The 17,339-nt window shown below is 37.8% G+C and overlaps 1 protein-coding gene across 3 annotated transcripts in view; it reads left to right on the forward strand.

Moving 5' to 3' along the window:
• Positions 1-7,175: 7,175 nt before the first annotated feature.
• The window catches only part of si:dkey-237i9.1 (SEC14-like protein 1), a 32,096-nt gene continuing 21,932 nt past the window's right edge, over positions 7,176-17,339 (forward strand). For 2 of the 3 annotated variants that reach the window (XM_041982517.1, XM_041982519.1), the window contains exons 1-2: positions 7,176-7,527; positions 9,324-9,413. In XM_041982517.1, the coding sequence (XP_041838451.1) occupies positions 9,351-9,413 (63 nt within the window). In that variant the 5' untranslated portion in view covers positions 7,176-7,527; positions 9,324-9,350. The remainder of the gene's footprint in view (positions 7,528-9,323; positions 9,414-17,339) is intronic. The other variant, XM_041982518.1, reaches the window with a different exon arrangement.

Below are 17,339 nucleotides of genomic sequence, written 5' to 3' on the forward strand. Positions count from 1 at the left end.
CCTGTCTTGCAAAAACGTTATCTGTCAACATGCAAGCAGAGCTGCTCTGCCGTTGGTTGCTTTGCTGCAGCACGCAGATCCTCTGGGCTGTTTGCTTCCGCATTGAGTGACGCTGAAAAGTTAATCTATTTACAAATTCAACCTTGTTTTTGCTGCACTTTATATTTTCATTTGATACTTTCCCCCTCTCTTCCTGTTCTGCTTTTATATCGAAGTTAGTTTTTAGTGGTTAAACTGAGTTTTATACTTCAAAGTGACTCAATGAATCAAACATAGATACTGTTGGCAAAGTGAGATTGAGTGTAGACCTGGTGGAGGTGGTTAACAGCTTCACATTTACTCTGAAACATGTTTCCTCTCTGTCAGATTTTGAATAATTTGTCTCACAAGAGTGAGAAACGTGGCTTTACAAGTTCTTCCTCACCTGTCTCTCTAAATAAATAAAAACTTAATCAGATATTAATAATAGAACTGAATTAGCTAAAAGAGCTAAATTGAACTTAAATCACCAACATTTACTTTTCCATTCTGGGAAGTTTAATTATTAATATGTAATTTTGTATAGTGTTGTAGGCTAAGTTTGGGTGCGACTATATTTTACTTTATTGAATTTCCCTTTGGGATTAATAAAGTATTTTTCATTCATTATATAAAGAATCTATCACAGTATCCACTTGTATCCAGGCTACTTTTGGGTGCATGGACTGTTGACTGTTAATATCAGTTTCCTGTCATAGCAAGTTTTCGTTTCCTGCTCAGATCACTTTGTCAGACTCTAGAAACCACTTCCTGTTCTCAAGCTACTCTCAGTTTGTACACACCTGCAGGAAATTTCTCAGTCTCATCGAGGCCTGATGTCACCAGCAACCTGCCTGGTACAACGCCTTCGTGGATATTAAACTGCTGATGGCAAAACAGAACCTTCTCATATCTGAACGTCCTGTTTTTGTGCTTCTGCTTCTCTATTCATGTTTCTTTAAAGAAAGCTTTAATCTGTTGTATTAAACCACAGTCACACAATAACATTCATTTGTCTATGTGTATGTCTAATTTAAAGGAACTGAGTGTCAGATACCACTGGGGCTTATAAAGACCCTCTGCTGGCTGTGCTTTCATATTTAGTGTTGAATAAAAATGCAACTGTATTGTATATCACTCCAATATTTTACCATTTATATATTTATTATTTTGTTTTGTTTAAATTCTTTTACACTGCCATTGTTGTTTAAGTTTTGATCAATTTCAGTTATTCTAAATGTGCTTTGTAAGTAAAATAATCTTAAACTGACCTAATAAAAATATGGAATTACACATTGGGATGTTTAGCTTGCTACTTTATTCTAATAACAATCAAATAGATTAATGAATACATAAATAAAAACAAATAAATTGCTTTTAAAAAAGCAAATCACTGAAATTGCAAGAAGCCAATTTTTTTAATCGGCTGATTAATGTTTAAATAAAAATAAATATAAACATTGTTTTATTTACTAGTATTTGTGTGTGTTAATATTATTGTGATAAGTAGCATTTTTTTATTGAGATAAAGAACGAATATTATAGAATCACCTTGCAATTTTGCATTTCTGATTCAACTACCTGCTCAGGTCTAAATATGCAAATGAGTATGAAGACCATGGTTTAACGAGCTGTTGCACCTGGCTGACTGACAACAAAGCTCACAGATAAAACAAAGGAAAGGATTTTTTAACTCCTGAAAGATTGTGAATTAGCCCACAGTGTAGGCGATTATGCAGGTTGTTCCCAGGAAACTGTGTAAAATCTGGAGCAAGTAAAAACAAAATGGAAAGTTAATGGACAAAGAGCTGGTGCTGGAACTTTGGATTGTTGAGGTGAATACTGGAACATTTCCTTTCATTCATCAAAACAGGTCAATGATGATTTTGCAGGATTAATGGATAGAGTTTTTGAGCTCCTTAAATATTTAATAAATATTTGCTGAGTTATTTTCTTTAATTATTTCTTCTCTCTTGGCAACAGCTTCCTGAAAAGTCTCACTTTGTGGCAGTCTGCAGCAAATTTACCTGTGATGAAATTTACCAGAAAGCTCTTCCACTATTGCTCCACTAGATGGCGTTAGGGAATAAAACAAAAACAGAAAAATGCTGCCCTGCATCATGTTGGCCCACATCGACACCATAAAACTCAACCAGTAACAGTGGAACATTTGGTATTAACATTACATCAGATAATTAGATTAATATGACCCACTTCACCATGTTCACACACTCACAGCCAATTTAACATCACCTAATTTATGCTAGCATGAATATATTTGGACTGTGGGGGGAAACTGGAGCATCTGGAGAAAACCCACAAAGAAACAGAGAGTTGAGTTTCTGTTTTATATACATGGAAAACACATCATTTAAAGGATAAAGCAACTTAAAGTGTAGCAAGTCTCCAGCTATGCCACGAAGAATTCAAAATCCTGAAATAACCTTTGGACCGTCTCAAGAAAACCCCTGCATTATGCGTGCCTTACCTAAAGTCTGTGTCTGTTTATCCAATTACCATAAAAAATTAATGAAGACAAGTAATATGAGAGGAAAATTGGCCTACTGCTACTGTAACATTTAAACCCTGTTTAATTTTTTACTGTGGCAGAGATCTTAAATGTCTGGCATCCAAATTAGCTCGTACATACAACGCGAAAGGTTGGCACTTGTTTGCAAAGCTCCTTAGATGTCAGTAACTATTAGATTCCCATACCAGCATCGATTACCTGTGGCCTAAAATAACTGTCTCCATTTACACTTGAGAGTTTGGCATGTCGCCCAGGTCACACACTTAAAGAGGTATGTGAGACTTGGAGACATTCTTTAGGAAACACCAGCTTAAAGATGGACACCATGCTGTAATTACGAGAACAGTTGCACATTTCTCATAATTTTTCCAGTTTTAGGCCTGAATACATTAACTTTGAAATGCAGTAATGAATATGATGTTATGGTGCAACATTTCATCTTTAATTTTATTTTGAAGGATCAACATAGGACAAAATGAGTGAGTGATAAACTGTCATGTGGATAAATAAAAAACATCCTCTTTTATTTCTAAAGTTTTACATATCAGGACATAATTAATCTAAAATCTGAGGACCAGATTATTTACTATAACACACAAGTGGAAAACATTAACATACATACATCCCAGCAAGTCCACCCCTAGGTCAGAACTGCAAATTGCAAAAAAAACAAAACAAAAAAGCTCAAGAGCTACATCTAAGACTCTACAGGCCTCAGTTAGAATTTTAATTTTAAAGTTTATGGTAGTATGATTAAAAAAAGGCTGACTAACTAGAGCTGGTTTGGTGTTACAATACAAAGCCTCTTTTCTCTAAAAAGAACATGGCAATACAGCTTTGGTTTGTAAAGCTGCATCTTAGCAAACCACAAGCCTTTTGGAGCAATGTCCCTTGGACAGACTATACCAGGTGTTTAGTAATAATCCACGTCAGTATGTTTGGAGAAATCAAACACCTCATACTTCATATGTCCAACAGCTAAAGCTGGGCTAAAACAGGGTTAACAAGGATCCCATTGTCCACAACAGACTGCCACATCTGCTAAAAGACTGATAAAGGAAAGAATCAGCTATTTCTCTCTGGGATTAATAAAGAATTTCTGATTCTGAAAAAATCAAGGTGTTGCAAAGTTCCAGTAAAAGTCCAGACATCGACCTGACTGAAATGCTGTGGTAAGACTTTAGGAGGGCTCAAAAACAATTAAAAACAAACTGCAAACCTCAATAAACTGAAGAAGAGTGGGTCAAGATTCCTCCACAGCAATGTGAAAGAAATAAAACATCACACAGAGGATGATTAGCTTAAGTTACACCAGCTAAAGGTTATTCCAGAAGCTATTTTTATGGCAGCCGTATATGCTAAAATAATAACACAATAATTTCCTCCATAATGGCATGTGTGTTTTGTTTCACGATTAGCTTCTCTTAGCTTCCCTACAGTTCTCTAGTGATTATAAGGGCTCGTTTTTGTTGTATTTCTTTAGAGGATGTTCCATAACTCCTGTTTCTATTTGATCTGCAGCCTGCTCTTCTTAGTTTTACCAGGGATTTGCATCATGTGGCGAATCCACTGAGACCCTGTTTACTGAAAACCATGTGAGGGCACACTTAGGAGAGGATGTCCTACGACAATCATAAAGAGGGTTTTATATTCCCAAGAAAATGATTTTCTGCTCATGCACGAGACTCATGTGCCTCAGTCTAAAATGCCATTTATAATTTTCTAGCTCTCCTCTGAACACTTGCTTTGTATGTTTCACAGATGACTCAAACACTGAAGTCTCCCTAATGGATTCTGTTTTGTTTGGCTTTATTATTATGTTCTTCACTTGAATGGTCAGATGTTTTTTGTCTCTGAGCCATGTGAACTCTTTAGTGCAAGAACTAATGTTGAAAGCACACACAGCTGTTCAGGAAACATTTAATTGCCAAGTACTCAGATTACAGCTGAGAATTTTAGTATCGTTCAAATAAAACTAAACTTCTTCTCTTTTCTTGTCCTCTTTCTCAGATTATGCACTTTTTTTCACAAGCTGACACAATTTCCTGAGGTCCTCATGAAATGTCTAAAACATGATTTAGTCAAAAAGAATTATACAAGAGCAAACTTTTAAATCAATATACAGCTTTTCTCATGGAAATTTATTTTAGGGCGTGGGCTGGCACAACTTGACTCCAGTCCACCTGTCCTTTTTTAGGGCATGCCTTGATTATGATCTGAAGCATCTTGTAGTGCGTCATTACTGCATCATTGGTACATATTGTGTAGCCTGAGAGCACACACAGAAAACCCAGCTCAGATTACCACCAGACAAAAGGATAAGGTAAGTTAAACCAGATGGATATCCACAATATCACAATAATAAAATGCTTGATACACTTTGGATTTTGATCATGTGTCATTAGCAAAAAAAAATGGTAATTTACATTATGTTATTAAACACGCTGACCAAGAGTTAGTATGTAAATAGAGAACAGAGGGAGGCTTGCAGTATGCCACAAGTCAGCTGAGCTGTTAGGGTGTAAAGTCTTTTAGAGTCCAGTAAGGGTGCATTCACACCAGGATAGTCCGCTAGACTCGATCCGATTGGTGACCAGTTTGGGGATGCAATATTCTTCTGGACCAAGGTTGAAATTCTCTCATGACTCAGCTGTTGTTGGGTGTATAGGAAAGGGAGGGGAGGAGGAGTACAGAGAGCTGGTGGACAGGGTTGTAGAGTGGACTGACAGGAATCACCAAGACCAGAGAAATGGTGACAGACTTGCGGATGAAGGGGTCTCCTTTAACCCCATTGAAGATCATTTGGCAGGAGAGGAAAATTGTTGAGACCTTGGAGTGACCATCAACCACAGACTGGACTGCAGGTCCAACACAGATGTTGTGTACAAGAAGGGGATGAGCAGGCTCTACTTCTTGAGACAGCTCCTTCAATGTCTGTAGCAAGATGTTGAGATCTTTTATCAGTCTGTCGTCTCCAGTGTGCTTTTCATTGCTGCTGTGTGCTGGGGAAGCAGCATCAGAACAAGCAACACCAACCGACTGAACACTTATAAAGAAGGCTGGCTCCATCATTGGGTACAAACTGGACAATTTTCAAACTGAGGTGGAGAGGAGGTCGCTGAACAAACTAGTTTCCATCATGGATAACTCAACCATCCTCTCCACCACACGCTGGTCAGACAGCGGAGCTCCTTCTCTACCAGACGGAGATGCTCCATGTCATACGGGCTGATACAGTAAATCTTTCCTGCCACATTCATCACTCCGTTCAATAAGTGACCTCTGGCAGAACAGGAAAGAGCTGCTTAGACACCAGCCTTTACCTGCTGCTTCTATCCACTTTCCATTTTATTCTACTTTTTAAATTCTATTTTGGTTTTCACATTGTTTCTCTTACATTTCATTTTGCACATTTTGCACATCCACATGCTTCTTGGATTCTAATCAGTATTTTCCAGTGCATTCACAAGAAAATACCCCAAACAAAGCAAACTTCACAAGCAAGCAGACTAGGATTTAAATCAAAAAGGCTGGTGTGAATGAATCCTAAAATATTTAAACACAATAAGCTAAGAGACAAATTCTTAATTCCAACTAATGATTCTTAAGAATGGAGGAAGAACTTTTGATAAACACTATCAAAGGCAGCACTTAATCTAAAAGAACTACAATTAAACAATCCTTTGGGCTTTCTTTGTACTATAAAGTGTGCTAAAAACAGACTTTAAACTGCTTACAAAATAAGTATTAAAACAAAGTTATCACTCAGAAATGATAAGAACTGTGTTGATGACTTTCTCCAGAACCTTATGTAAGATAGATAATTTGGAGACTGCTCAGTTGTTAATAAAAGGGTCTAAATTAATTTTCTTTAGTGGTGGATGAACAATGGAACAATGACATTTTAAAAACTGCCCAGAAAAGAACCAAAAGCTACAAATTTATTTTTTCAAAAAGAAGGGGGGTGACTGTGAGGTCTGAAGTTAAACTTGGGTGGAGTTTAAGATGGAGAGGATGAATTAAACTGGTACGGTGATGAAATCTGAAAACGCTCACTCAGCATGAATTTTTCAGACCAAAAAAATGTCATTCCTAAGAGTTTATTTGGCATTTTGGAATTATATTTCAGAAAAGGTATTTATTTAGTTATGACTCCCCTTCATAGTTATTTCCTATCAGTTTGGAAATAAAATTAAATATGGATGCAGTGTACAGAAGTCATGTGCAAGTCAGTTCCATATTATTCTTCCCTTCTGAGTATAGGCAGCCATTTATCTATGACCTTTAGATTTACAGTTTAACACACACACACACACACCCCAGAGTTATTTCACTGCCCTGGAAACATATTACATTAATCTGGTGATGCAGCTGAGCTGGTTGCATAATGAAACTGCAAATAATCTGTGTGCCTCTTTGTCTGCAGCGTTATTCATGTCATGTTCTATTACCTTAGGAGCTAATTTGATTTCGGTCTGGCCATTAGATTTGCTCATTGGTGCCTGTCCTCTCTGTTTGTCCTTCAGAAGAACAGATGTGGTCAGGCGGTGGGTTTTTATGAACGCAGCACTCCGCCGCACTGAGAGGTGGAAAAAAAACTGAGCTCCCAAAACGGGGAGGAGCGACAGCGTCGGGTCAGATACATGACCGAAGGAGGAGGAGGAGAGGGCTCACAGCCGCTGTCCTCCGGTGGCCACACTTCATCTGCAAAACCGTCATTCAACAAATGGCTGTTGGGAGATATTTACTTTAATCGCAACGGCTTGTTTCTGAAGAGATTTCTTATACGGTTAGCTCCTTTCCTCCTTCTTATTCCAGCTACATGGCCAGCTAGCACCACCGAGCTAACTGTTAGCTGCGAACCCGGCGAAGTGAAGAGCCGAGGAGGGAATGGCAGTTCACTCGGATAACCCTTCCAGAAGAAACACCGACTAACCAGACGAGACCAGCCCAAATTTATTTGTCTGTTTGAATCACCGGTAAGGACCAGTTATTAAAATAGTGTTAGGTTTAAAGCGGTTTGCAGAGTTAGCTTTAGCTTGCCAGCTTAATTAAATCAGCTAAAACTGTTATTGTGTTAGCTAACGTTAACAAGGTACTACCTTTCCAAGAATTGTAATCTATGGCATTTAAAGATTTCTCTGTCATACATCTAACAACTAAAAGGAGCGTAAAACACTGTTCTTTAAGCAGTTTTATTTTAATTTTTCATAAGCAATGACTCTTTACAGTGACTATTCTTTATATATTATGGCAAATTCTCGTTTTCTTTCCCTTTTTCTTATCTTTTATTCTGACTGTAACAATGTCATTTCCATTTAGGGAAAATAAATGGAGGAGGAAATATAGAAAAAAGTCCCCTGAATACACGATACGCAAACTAGATTATTTTTTTTTTTTTCATGTGTTCCTTGTTGGGTTCAGTTAAACCAGTTTAAAAACAACAGCTGGTTCTTGTTTCGGGGACAGTTGAAGCAAACTAAAACACATGAGCATTTTACAGTTCAAAACATTGGGAGTAAGATGACTAATTGAAAAACAATTAGGAAAATTCATATCAAAGTGAAGGGAAGGAAGAACAAACATGAGAAAATAAAACACGAGGAAGACTTGTGCTGAGTGGCTTGTATAAAAATATGCCATTAAGGATTCATGATGTATATTTAGGTAATTGTCTGTTTGTTGTCATGCTTTTGAAGTTGCTGACTGATGCTGAATCATGACGGTAATTATTTACTGCAGCAGTAATGTGTTGTTTAAAGAAGAAACAGTGGTTACCTGATAGTTACTATTCCTCATAGCTTGGCTATTGTACTCTGCCTGTTTTGTTCTATTTCTGCTCTGAGGTGCAAAAAACATCACTGAACAAACACAACAGAGCTGACTAAAGTAGTTTAGCAAGGATAAAAAATATGGTTTAAACTACTTTTAAAAAGCACAAGAATATAAAAAAGAAAAACTGAACATTTAAATTAATTGTTTTGTTGTTGTGTTCTCTCCAGTGGTGCAGTGTTTTTGGTTTTGTCTCATAGCATTGTGCTTTGCACCTCAGAGCCACTGTACTCATCCTAAGTTACTTTGCTCTCCTATTTGCAGACATGCTCCTGCAGCATAGCTGAAATTACAGACATGTAACAGCATGCTTAGTAGAATCACTCTCTTGAAGTCTAAGCTACACAGTACAACCTTTGGTTTAACATCTGGAACATTCTCTTACAGTCTCATACTTTTTCATCTGGGGCATTTGAAAATAGGCCAGAGAATAACTCAAACGCTCTGGCATGTGAAATGCATTACTTACATTTTAAAAAAATGGGCACAACCTGCATTTTTTATTCATTTTGTGTTGTATTGTGATGTGTAGCTGTTGGTTTAGTTATAGCCTCAGTAGTTTGCAGTGAAAGGTCATTGTAGTTGTAGAGCTTTGTGATAAATGAGCATGAAAAGCTGGATCCATTTCTGAGATCTTCGGTTACGGCTCAGGAGACCTCCCCTTTGCAGCTCATATGTACAGTCTTCTTGTTTTGACATGCAAACACAAGCACTTGACATTATTTCAGTCGTCAGACAAACACACCTTAAGCTAAACGCACACCAGTCTCCTGTGATAGAGCTAGATGCAGCTTAAATTATATACCTTTGTTTGTCAGAATAAGATTCTTCTTAAAATACTGAGTAAATTAGATGCACACCTAATCTTACTACCGTTAAAAAATAACTTGTAATTATTACTTATTCTTTCTTTTCTGATTGATATGCTTATATTTCTGTCCAGATTGTTGGTGTTACTGTAATCCCCATCATGGTGCAGAAGTATCAGTCACCTGTGCGGGTGTACAAGCATCCTTTTGAGCTTGTGATGGCGGTAAGTGTATTTACCTGTAGTCACTGTCAACTTTTTGTCTGCATAAATTTTGCATGCCATAGATGTAGAGTTATGTAATTGTGGTGAGTGGGCGCTTCAAAGGTCGCTCTGTAAAGGTAGTCACTGAATCATGTATTCAGAGTGCTGTCTTTGCAGGCAGATCGTGGTGTCACTTACTTCACACTCCCACATCTACAAGCCTAATAAAATTACTTGAAGATTTTTTTAAATAAATTTCTTGCTTTTAGTGATTCTCAAGCCAGCAGGATAACACCATGCATTTGTGTTTTCTACCTTCAAGCACAAAGCACTCCTTGGTTTTACATAGCTTTTTATTTTCACTGAAAACTCTTCATTGCTCACAGAGGTGTGAAATCATTGTGCTGTACATTGCATTCTCAACCTGTAAATATACAACATGGCTGTGCTGTTATGTCTAATAAGAGGTCCTGCAGAAGACTCTGGTAGTAGTCCATTTGCAGCATTAAAAAATTCAGTGCCTTGCAAGGCTTTCAGAGGCCAACTGGCTTGCTGTAGGCTTTTGTCTAAGTTGAAGCTTGAGTGCTCGTGTCAATTTGTCCTCTTCCTCGTTTAACTTCTTAGCAGCTTTCCTTGCATTAATGTCCCTGTTTCTTGTCTTTTATGCATTGTTTACGCTCAGTTTTTAATAAAGTGCTGTTGGATTGGTGGATGTTAGATAGGATTCTCTAGCTAAATGCAGCCAGCAAATGGAAAACACTGTCTCAACCCCCGTACTGTAAAGTTTCTTGGTGTAGTACCTTGACAACACTGAGTTTGGGAGACAGTGAAAGAACAGATTTTAATGCAGTTTCAACCCATAATTCTCTATTATTTATGCTATATGCCTATTTCTTATAGAAAATTCAAGAAACGCCTTCTTTATCATACATTCACTGTTATCACATGAGAAAGTATGATTTCAGGACTGATAAGTTTTTTGCCTTCAGCTGCTATTTGTTATGTATTTGTTTTATAGAGCATAAGTAAATGTTAGAATTTAATGTCCTGTTTATACCACTGGCCGTTTCAGCTAAAATGTCTCATTTGTCACATAATTAATTCATTAAACTTGTTTAAATTTATATGAATGACTTGAAAGTTAGTCGGCAGTGGTACTGATTCACTTCAATATTCTGCCATGAGTTGCTTTTGTACACCAAGCTCCTGGCAGGTGCTATTTTCTTTAAATGTAAATCAGCTTTCTATGCTAGCACCGGGGAGGCTGCAGGAAGACTAAATCTCCTTAGCACAGGCTGGATTGTGCAGCGGGCAAACAGATGGCTATAAATAGAGATCTGGTACCTTATAATAAGTATTCACATGGTGCAAAGGGGGAGAAACACTAATAACAACCTGGCAGACTTGTGTGATTTGTAAGCTGGAGATGACCCACCTTGTGTGACATTTTGTAAATGTAACAAATCTGAAATAAAAAAAAAAAAACTGGATGTTTTCAGAAAAAAGGCAGTAACACTTAAGGATGTGTCATAATCTTGTAACATGATCCGAATCTGTGCCTGATTTATATGTTAGCAATGATGAAAATAATGTACATTTCCACCCCTTTTACTTTTCTGTGAAATTTCTCTGCAGTATTTTTACAGACACTGCAGAGCAGACCTAATGGTGCATCACAACACTTTCTGGCTCTTTTTTATTTTTTCTTGAAAAGCTGGTGCAACCTCTCTCACTTCCTCTATAGCTGTTCTGCCACCATTGCAACATAACATATAGCAACATTCTGGGTTTGTTGGAAACGGACATAATGTACTGTGTACTGTTTAAGCAATGTGCCGAAGAGAAAAGACTTTCTTCATGTCTAGACATTTTCATATGTCATTATATTTATATGGTTTACATTTCATGCAGTCATTGCAGGACAGTTCTAAGTAATATAAGTATTGCTGTACTACCCCATGGCTCCGTTCAGCTTTATTATTCCTGCACCCACTTCTTCTTTCAGATTCCTTTGAAATATGGTCTCACACTTTCATTGGTTGAGCAATTATATTAGACATTTTGCTTTGAGGAATTTGGTTTTCTGTCTCCAGTGGACTTTGTTTGAATATTGTCATGTCTTTGAAATATCTATTTACTATTTTGAAGGAAAAAAATAATGCTCTGCATTCCTCTTCCAAAGCCTGTGAATGCTTTCCTTTAATCTAGATAAAATGCAGCGACTCTTCACATGCCACTGATGAGCCCCTCGGCTCACTGACAGGTGTTATCAAAGTTTTTTAACCTCTGTCTGATATGCCTGGCTTGAATGTACTGTTGCATTAGTGACGCTTGGATCGGACATGCCCTTCACATGCAGCCATCCCCATTCCTTCTTTAGAGGGGTAATATCAATACTCTTAGCAGTGGCAGAATGTACACACAGTTTGAAGGGTATGAGGATGTTTTTAAGAATTAAGTAAGTTCCAGAAGTTTGCTCGTGATTCTGTATAATTTATGATACTTAGTCACATTTTTCTCTGTGTTTTTATTTCACAAAAATCTGTGATTGGGATAAAGCAGGTTTTACCTGTTTTACTTGTTTCCCTGCTGCCACTCACCTGATTCAAAATAAATGGTTCTCTTAAGAGCTTGCTGTCAAGTTTAGCCTCCTAATGAACCATTAATTCGAGTCAGGAGGGTTGCATCTAAAACCTCTTAAACCTGCAGGAGAGTGACCCTTAGAGGTCTGGAGTTGGTGATCCCTGGTTTATATTCTTGGTGCAAAGTGTTGCACATGGCTAACAACACAGTTTTTAGTACAAAATAATAAGTTAAACCATCACATTTGCTTTTACTTTACATTTTCCCAAACATGAAGTTCAGTTAAGTTTAGTTTTTTTCTATAGAACACCCTCAGCCACAGTAGCCCTTGTTTCAACAGCTGCTGCCTCTCAGTAACAGGAAATGTTGATGTTGTTGCTGTTGCTGCCATTATCGCAGTGATCCAGTCTCAGAACCTCTAGTCTATCCTCAGGGAGTCTCACTGGAATGTCAAAAGCTCAACACAACACTCCTCCTGTTGTTACCGGCCTGGAGGGACAGCAGCCTCTAGAACACAGCAGCAGATAAAGGAGCTTAGTATTCACAAGAGGAGAAAAGAAAAACAAGCATGAATACACAGTGGAACAGTATATGTCCACTAATTTAAATAGACAATAACTTTACCATGGGTCCCACAAGTCCAAGTTTAATATCTATGCTCACAAAGAGGTAATAATGTAAATTAAAGCTTATTGGTAGCATAACCTGCTCCATGGAAACATTTGGGTATGTGACTAATCTGCAAGGACAAAGTGCTCTAGTCCTGCCCCTATCCCAGTGGAGTTTCTGCAGGGCAAGGAACAGGATGTGTCATGTTAGTGTAGTGTCTGCTGGGGTTGTAGGCACCTTCAGCAACAGGGGATGTTTCCTTTAACTTGTCATTGTTTAGAAACAGAAATTGATACAGAAGCTATACTTTTAGAAATGAAATGTTTTCTTTCATAAATGAGTGGGTTATGTACAAGCTGTGGATGATCTGCTAAATGTTCTCAGAATACATTTTTATTTAATTTTTTGTACATATTTGGCCAAACAAATTTTATTGGTTCAGTACCTCTTGAGCAACTTGAATGAAATTAAATGGTTAAATCATGAACTACACACTTTAATCTTAGTTTTTTTTACACAAATGTACACGACACAAAAGGAGGCTGGAACCTATTATTGTTCTGAACAACAAGCTATTTCTGAGGGTTCATTAATGAAGCCTAGTGTTGATTCTATAACTCATCTCAATGTCTTTCATGTTATTGTGCCCGAATAAAGATACCTACAGGATTACTGAACCAGGATCATTAATAAATTTTTATTTTTTAAATAAAACCTGTTTTAGTCAAACTGGTCCACGTGGACAGCTGTGAAAGTTGGCTGGGAGGCTTTATTTTTGATCTGTTGTTACTCTGCTTTTTGTGTTCATGGATCAGTGCCAACTGATTACTTATAACCAACTCTGTATTTGATTCCCCTCCATGGCGTGCCCTATCTTGCACTGCTCTTTTCTTTTGTTTTTGATTCTGTGTTACCAGTTCATGAAACATTGGCCAGCAAGTCATATAAACAGAAACCGTCTGTCGGCTTTATACCAGAAATATTTCTGAGCATCTTTCATGCAACATAAAAATAAAAAGATTTAATTCATTGAAGTACATGTGCCCATTAGATGCATCAGTTGTTTAAATAAAAACACAAAAACTCAACTGTCAAAGATAAGGGCACTTGTATATTTCCTACAACAAATTTTAATGTCAAAGATTTTTAAAAGTAAGTGTCCCAGCGCTACTGCTAGCTCAGACTTTGTTTTGTCCCTAGCAGGTCTTTTCAAAATTTGTACTCACAAGCTCATTAGTTTGAGTGTTTATCGCCATGACAATGTTTCTAAACTTGGCTCATCCCACTGCCCCCTTTCTCTCTTTCTCGCCTGGCTCGATGCAGCATGGCCCTGCCAGGGTGATGATCCGTCCCACCATGTCCTGACCCACTTATGCTCAGGTCTGATTAAGGCTGTAACCGCCCAAATCTCTGCTGCAAAAGCATCCTAAGCTTTACTGCATTGTTTTAATCGGTCTCTGAGCTGTTGGCTGGTCTGTGACTCGCACCACTCTATTTCTCTCTTTGACGTGGCTGTCTCTACAGCAAATGCTCTTTTTTTAACAGAATTTGTTATGGCATGGTCTTAATAAAAGAGTGAACACTGATGAAACCTGATTAACTTAAATTGAACTTGGTTAACTCAACTTAAATTTCCATTTTGTGGACATGCTTTGATGAAATGTTTTTGCATTTTTCTATTTAATTACTCTTTTATCATTGGCTTTTCCCATCATTATCATCCCCATCTCAGAGTCAGGCTGTCAGGGCTTTGCCTGCATTCTCTAATTCACTAAAAATAATGAAGTTATGGCCTGCTTTGGGGAGATGAGCTTTTCGTACACCATGCCACTGGACAGCCACTGCCACGTGACTCCAGTAGCCTGTGTGGAATTTCTGGACCTGATTTCATTCACTGATCACCAGGACACTCATTCACTCTTTTTGCTGCAGCAAGGTCGAGATGCTGCCACAGTCTCACCCCTCCCCCAGCCTGTTTCCCTCTGCAAGACTCAAACGAATGTGTGCGCACACTCTTACAGTCAAGCCTGTAGCGTGCGTTACACTGCAGTCATCTCACGGTGTTGCAGTGGATAGTGACTCAGACCTGAGTGGCAACGATGGTGACGTTAGAAGAGTGTGAGTGTTGTGACAGTCAATGCACATGCTTCCCTCCATGTTTTTTAATGATACATATGTACATACAGCCAAATCTGTTTTTTTTTTTTTTTTTTTTTTTTTTTTTTTTAGTTTTTATGTCAAATGTGGAACAAGGCTTGGTTAACCTGCTTTCTGGGTACAATTGATGGCCAAAATAAACACATACACACATATACACATGTGTGTATATATATTTGAGAGCTTTTTCTTTTCATTTTTATTTATTTTTTCTTTATTCTTACATTAGTCAACATAAGTTTGATGACATCCATCCACCCGTGTTCTTATACTTACCTGAAAACAGGTCACGCAGACCATACGTTGTGGATGGACACCCAGACATTTTCCTGGGATCCCATGGTGTTACCAAGCCAAAACAGATCTTTCCAGTTAGATGTGCTTTGTGACAAACCTTCAAAGAGAGGAAATCAGGGGACAACCTACTCAGATTCTGTTTGGTTCATCATTCTAAGAATGACATAACCCAGGTTAACAACAATAACAAAAAAAACCCAAAACTTAGAAGTGAGCGTTTTTTCTCCTCGCTGGATGACTTTTTGATGTCTAACAGATATCCTACTGCTTTCAGCTTACCTGTGCACACACATCCAGTCATGCCTTACCTTGCACTTAAGTTAAGCATGGCACACCAGATATTTAGGACCCTACATTTATGTAAGGTCTGTGTAATCGGCAGATTGCTTTGCTTCCCTCAGAGTTGCTGTTCTAGGCAGTTCTGCCATTACAATACATGCTGTAGCAGTGAGCTTACTGGAAGAAGAAAAGTGGGTGAAATGGTATGCAGAGACCAAAGGCTCTATTGTTTCATCTTCACTTTGGAGTTTTCTTTCTCTTCTACCCCTAATGAAGTCTAACCCTTGTCTTGGAGGTTCTTGGTCTTGACAGCTTTAAGAAAAAGTCATTTTTATTTTCATCTCTGCCCTTGTGATTAATTTTGATTTACCACAACTACCCTCTTATATTGCAGCATCTTAATTTTCCTTTTTTAGATGTGACTGCATTTTTCAAGATATCAGTTTGTTATACAACTAATGGCATGTTTAGCACTTTACACATAGTGCTAGCACTGCCACAGCATCCCAGTCAAGTTGTTTAACTGGTTGGCCCAGCTATGGAGAACTGGAAGCTCTTTATACAGGATTTGTTTCCTCAAGGTTTTTATTTACTTATCCTTATATTACCATCCACTCATAATCCCTGGGCTTTGTCTGAATATGTTAGTTTAAATGGTAACATGAGTCATAGGGAAATTCCCGGTGGACCAGACTTGTTTGGGCTCTGAAACTTACACGGATATTCCAATTAATCGTGGTCAATCATGGTGATGCAAACGTATTTTCCGGCTTGGACTTTGTGCACCAGGGCAGAACACTGCCCTTCCATAGTGAGCAGTGGGGAATGAGGTGCTGTTGTGTAAATAAGATAATGTATTAATAAAATAAAAAAAACAAGTATAAAGCTGCTCTAGAGGAAAGGTAACCTTAAATAATTTGACCTTCCAGAGGGGTGAGCGCCCTCCCTAATATAATAGTATGGGAAACACTGGATTCAATATGATGGACTTTGAGTGCCTTTAAAAGTGCAATATAAATCTAATTATTAGTATTAATCCATTATTGTCACAAGAAGACCTTTGGTTCGTAATCTGCAGTTTTTTTGTGTGCACATTATGCACATGTATCTGGAGGAAAGATGGTAATGTAATCAATAGAAGGAATCAAGTAGAGGAATTTAAATCCCATAACTGTACTACTTAAAAAGATGTTCTCTTCTTGTTTATTTGTAGATTATTATCGGCCAGTTTCAACTGTAAAACCACTGAGGTTATTCTTTTTTTTTTTACTGGTTCCTGGGAAAACTTTAAGTCATGCTTGCTTGAATTAAAACTTGCTGATGATTATCTGTAAACGTTCACCCCGATAACATGCCAATTTTTAAACAAACAAAAGTTTTAAGTTATCTCTATAACATCACTGCTTTCTTTTAAGAATCTTGTTAATTTATTGCTTTTGTTCTTTCCAATGAAACTTTAAGGAATTTTACTCTTGGGTTTCATTCTCTCATGTTTACGTCTATAATTATATAAACAATTACCTTTTGCATCAAGACCGTCTTTTTCTGAAGCCAGTTGTGCATCTGTGACCACTTGTGTAATGACTGAACATGACATTGCGTGTCCTTCAGCAGCCTGGTTCTCGTGCTCATTAATGGCCACAATTGGATAACTAATCTGTTGTTCTTGTGCTCCTGATTTGCAGGCAACATCAGACACAACCCAGTCAGTTCAATAAATAACTTGCTTACACGTAGAGGACAGTTCCCATCAAAATTCCACATATGACCCATGTAACGTGTGATCCCGACCCTTGTAATGATGTTTCTGACAGTTTAAGGCCCAGAGTTGCCTGAGGTGGTGGTGGGTGGGAAAACCTAATGATTTTTGCCACCACACACGTTCTCACTAACGTCACAGTCATGCCAGTAGAACTCGCTCAAAGCCAGGTTTTGTTTGTATCTTACGTCAATGGTGGTCATATTTGTTACGCACATGAATTGGGTCTTTTGAGTTTAAATATTAAATAGTCGATTTAGAGA

The sequence above is a fragment of the Melanotaenia boesemani genome, chromosome 4 (genome assembly GCF_017639745.1).
Source record: "Melanotaenia boesemani isolate fMelBoe1 chromosome 4, fMelBoe1.pri, whole genome shotgun sequence".
Taxonomy (NCBI): domain Eukaryota; kingdom Metazoa; phylum Chordata; class Actinopteri; order Atheriniformes; family Melanotaeniidae; genus Melanotaenia; species Melanotaenia boesemani.